A 4,608-nucleotide genomic window follows, 5' to 3' on the forward strand; every position below is an offset into this window, starting at 1 on the left:
GTGTGTGTGAGAGAGTGCGTGTGTGTGTGTGTGTGTCTCTCACCATGGGCATGTAGACGCTGTGAGGGTTGCTGGGATTATAGAAGGCGCTGCTGGCTGCTTCTGCTGCTTTGGTGTTTCCTGGAGCTGCTGAGAATCACAGACAGACAGAGATCATGTACGTGTGCTTGTGTTCATTCTTTTATTTAATATTGTAAACAGAATCGTGAGAAAATGGCAAGAATGGACTGCAGTGCAGCTCAAACCCTGGGTCAGGAGTCAAGGAAATATATATATATACAGTGGTGGAGAGAGCACTAAAAACTGATCTTATGTAAAAGTATTGTTACTTAAGGAATAATTTGCTTGATTACAAATAAAAGTACTGAAAAATGATTTGACTTGTGTAAGAGTAAATAAGTAGTTTGCTGATAAACTAAAGTTACTGCGTTACAAAGTACTACAGTATTATTTTTCTATTTTTATGAGGTGATGTGAGCATTAAAGAGTATTACACACTCTCATGTAATGTCTGTTTCATAAGCGAGACTCAGAGAAGTATTACACTTATGACAGTCAGGAAATCCCTTCAGATTTCAGTACAGCTAGAGACACTCTGACCCATGAAACATGAAGACAATAAACACAGCTCTGATGATATATCTGTGTTCATCATCAAAATCAAGGCGAACTCTTGTTTCTTTGAAAAAACGGAAAAGGTGTTTTTTTTTTTCATATTTCGGTTTTAAACATTAAATCAAAAAAATGAATGAACGCACACGGACCATGTGACGAGAGCTGCTGTTAACACCCATCACAGACCTGACCCCAACACGTACGTGTGTGTGTGTGTGTGTGTGTGTGTGTGTGTTTACCTGGAGGAGGACACCAGTCCTGAGGAGGTCCGGGGTATGGAGGAGGAGGAGCCATGTACATGGGAGCGCTGGGATACACACCTACACACACACACACACACACACACACACACACACACACAGAGTTACACAGCTCATACGTTATGCACACATGCGTGTGATTCTTCAGCTCAGCCAGTCTGACAGTACCTGCAGCGGGGGGTTGTGGGTAGGGGCTGTACCCGGCCTGTGGCATGCTGGGATACGGGTACGGGTATGGGTACGGCTGCGGCATGGCTGGACTGGCGTATCCGTTCATCCCTGCAGCCAATCCGAACGCTCCGTTCTGAGCCGGAGGAGCTCGAGACGCTGCACACACACACATTAATATATATTGAAATGCATTCAAGCATCAAAAGTAAAAGATTGATAGATCATCATCATTTCAGTTTGATCTGCTCCACCCTGCAGCTCAAATACACATGTAATGCCTCAGACACACAGATAGAGAGCGTCATACAACTGTTCAGCACTGGTTCATGACTATACAACATCAGCATTGATTCAGTGACTCAGTGATTCAGTGACTCAGTGGTCCAGTGACTCAGTGACTCAGTGACTGTTTCCTGACCGTTGGTGGCCAGTTTGAAGAGGTGCTGTCCCAGATCAATGGCTCCTCCGCTGGGGAAAGACATCTTGAAGTTGGCCTGACCTTCCCATCCGCCTGACAGAGAGAGACACAGGTGAGCGTGAGCCGAACACAGCACAATAACGAGAGTGTGCAGCAGGTGCATGCTGGGTAAAGCAGCGTACCTCCCGCCTCGGCTTTGATCAACCCCTGGATGTAGTTTGCAGCAAACACTGGCTGCTCGATGCTGCAGTTCTTCATCAGGTAATACGGGAACATGAGAGAGCAGAACTTCTCTTTCATCGTGCTGCTGATGAACACCATCTGAAACACACGCACACCTGATTAACCTGTGTCTGTGGGATCGGTTAACCCCTGTTTGGGTGGGTTATGGATTAGTCAACCTGTATTTGGGTATCTTGTTGATTAGTTAAGATGTTTTGGGTGGGTAATAGATTAGTTCACCTGTATTTGGACATGTTATGGATTAGTTAATCTGTGTTTGGGTGGGTTATAGATTAGTTCACCTGTATTTGGACATGTTGTGGATTAGTTAAGATGTTTTGGGTGGGTTATAGATTAGTTAACCTGTATTTGGACATGTTATGGATTAGTTAAAATGTTTTGGGTGGGTTATAGATTAGTTCACCTGTATTTGGATTAGTTAAGATGTTTTGGGTGGGTTATAGATTAGTCAACCTGTATTTGGACATGTTATGGATTAGTTAATCTGTGTTTGGGTGGGTTATAGATTAGTTCACCTGTATTTGGGTATCTTGTGGATTAGTTAATCTGTGTTTGGGTGGGTTATAGTTACCCTGTACTGAGTGAGGTAGACGGAGCCCTTCTTGGTCCCCTTGAACAGGTCGTTTTTGGGCGTGACGTCACTGAAGGAAAGTTCGACGTTCTTGCATTCTCGTAAGATGCTGGAAGAGCAGGATGCAAACAGGAAGTGAGGTCACACTGGGAACTCAAGCACACGTCAGTTCCCAGAACAGCAGCGCAGAGTTTCTCAACACGTGAACAAACACTGTTACTACAGTTCCTTCAGAAATCACCCACACGTCTGTCTGTCTGTGATGATGATGATGATGATGATGATGAAGATCTGATCTGACATCACACATCTTTAACTCTGAGAGTTATTATCTGTGGTCAACTATAAACACAGTCACTAAATCACACGATTTCATGAATTCATTCAGTCATGACATCAGACCTGACAGCACAAAGGACACAGATAAGATCACATGCACACTTGTTATTGATCAAGAAAACTGCGGAACATTTATTCACAGCTGAATATTGTTTGAAGTAATATTTTGAATACATCTAAATAATGTAATACACGTGTATATATGATATGAAGAGTGTCATAAGTATGTGTGTGTGTGTGTGTATCGTGATAATGATCAGACATGTTGAAGGCGTCTGTGTTGTTGTTGTTGTTGTTGCTGTAACGTTACCTCTCTCCGGCCTGGATCAGGACTCCTCCGTTCGGGTGACGGTTTCTGTTCAGCGTCATGTCGATTAGCACTCAGTTAAAACAGATATTAACTTCTGCGCGATGTTATTTGATAACGGAGCGTGTTATTGACCGGCGATCAGTGACGAACACCTCGAGAAACACTTGTCATAAGTATGTGTGTGTGTGTGTATCGTGATAATGATCAGACATGTTGAAGGCGTCTGTGTTGTTGTTGTTGTTGTTGTAACGTTACCTCTCTCCGGCCTGGATCAGGACTCCTCCGTTCGGGTGACGGTTTCTGTTCAGCGTCATGTCGATTAGCACTCAGTTAAAACAGATATTAACTTCTGCGCGATGTTATTTGATAACGGAGCGTGTTATTGACCGGCGATCAGTGACGAACACCTCGAGAAACACTTGCGCACTTTATTTCCGGCACCACGTGACTCCCGTCTCCGCCATCACGTGACCGTATCGTGATAATGATCAGACATGTTGAAGGCGTCTGTGTTGTTGTTGTTGTTGTTGCTGTAACGTTACCTCTCTCCGGCCTGGATCAGGACTCCTCCGTTCGGGTGACGGTTTCTGTTCAGCGTCATGTCGATTAGCACTCAGTTAAAACAGATATTAACTTCTGCGCGATGTTATTTGATAACGGAGCGTGTTATTGACCGGCGATCAGTGACGAACACCTCGAGAAACACTTGCGCACTTTATTTCCGGCACCACGTGACTCCCGTCTCCGCCATCACGTGACCTGTGCCGTGACGTCAGCGCCGGAGCCCTGGAAAATAAATCCGCTCGCTTCACTATTAACTGTTTAATTGCCGAATCTCACACTCACTGCAAGAAATCCAGTCACCAAAAGCACATTTTTGTTGTTTATAAAAGACTTCAGACGGTAAACGATATAAGTATATGATTCATTTGTGTGTAGTACATCATATATGCCAACATTGAAATTAAAACATGAACCAAGACTAGATCACGGAGTAACAGACATTCCACACACAGTGCAGCATAGCAAACACACATAATCACTCACAGTTCTGTGATTAACTCACTGCAGACTTTATTTCAAATGAACGTTCATGTAACCAGACTGCCCTACAGATGCAGGGGATTGTGGGTAAGTGGAGTGAGCGGGTGCAGGGGATTGTGGGAGTCAGCGGGGGCAGGGGATTGTGGGAGTCAGCGGGTGCAGGGGATTATGGGAGTCAGCGGGAGTCAGCGGGTGCAGGGGATTGTGGGAGTCAGCGGGGGCAGGGGATTGTGGGAGTCAGCGGGTGCAGGGGATTATGGGAGTCAGCGGGAGTCAGCGGGTGCAGGGGATTGTGGGAGTCAGCGGGGGCAGGGGATTGTGGGAGTCAGCGGGTGCAGGGGATTATGGGAGTCAGCGGGAGTCAGCGGGTGCAGGGGATTGTGGGAGTCAGCGGGGGCAGGGGATTGTGGGAGTCAGCGGGTGCAGGGGATTGTGGGAGTCAGCGGGTGCAAGGGATTATGGGAGTCAGCGGGAGTCAGCAATTGCAGGGGATTGTGGGAGTCAGCGGGTGCAGGGTGCAGGGGATTGTGGGAGTCAGCGGGTGCAAGGGATTATGGGAGTCAGCGGGAGTCAGCAATTGCAGGGGATTGTGGGAGTCAGCGGGTGCAGGGGATTGGGGGAGTCAGCGGGTGCAGGG

General features: G+C 46.4%; 1 protein-coding gene across 4 annotated transcripts in view; it reads right to left on the bottom strand.

Moving 5' to 3' along the window:
* LOC107569878 (WW domain-binding protein 2-like) overlaps nucleotides 1-3,683 on the bottom strand; it is a 6,647-nt gene extending 2,964 nt beyond the window's left edge. Inside the window, exons 1-8 of one of the 4 annotated variants that reach the window (XM_016256046.1) lie at nucleotides 3,622-3,683; nucleotides 2,928-3,079; nucleotides 2,279-2,387; nucleotides 1,647-1,785; nucleotides 1,465-1,557; nucleotides 1,044-1,202; nucleotides 855-935; nucleotides 44-126 (exon numbers count right to left, since the gene is read on the bottom strand). In XM_016256046.1, the coding sequence (XP_016111532.1) occupies nucleotides 44-126; nucleotides 855-935; nucleotides 1,044-1,202; nucleotides 1,465-1,557; nucleotides 1,647-1,785; nucleotides 2,279-2,387; nucleotides 2,928-2,986 (723 nt within the window). In that variant the 5' untranslated portion in view covers nucleotides 2,987-3,079; nucleotides 3,622-3,683. Of the gene's footprint in view, nucleotides 1-43; nucleotides 130-854; nucleotides 936-1,043; nucleotides 1,203-1,464; nucleotides 1,558-1,646; nucleotides 1,786-2,278; nucleotides 2,388-2,927; nucleotides 3,080-3,334; nucleotides 3,360-3,469 lie in introns of those variants that run through there. The other 3 variants (XM_016256042.1, XM_016256043.1, XM_016256044.1) reach the window with 3 other exon arrangements.
* Nucleotides 3,684-4,608: the final 925 nt, after the last annotated feature.

This window comes from Sinocyclocheilus grahami, unplaced genomic scaffold (genome assembly GCF_001515645.1).
Source record: "Sinocyclocheilus grahami isolate Dianchi unplaced genomic scaffold, SAMN03320097.WGS_v1.1 scaffold1390.1, whole genome shotgun sequence".
In the NCBI taxonomy this organism is placed as follows: Eukaryota; Metazoa; Chordata; class Actinopteri; order Cypriniformes; family Cyprinidae; genus Sinocyclocheilus; species Sinocyclocheilus grahami.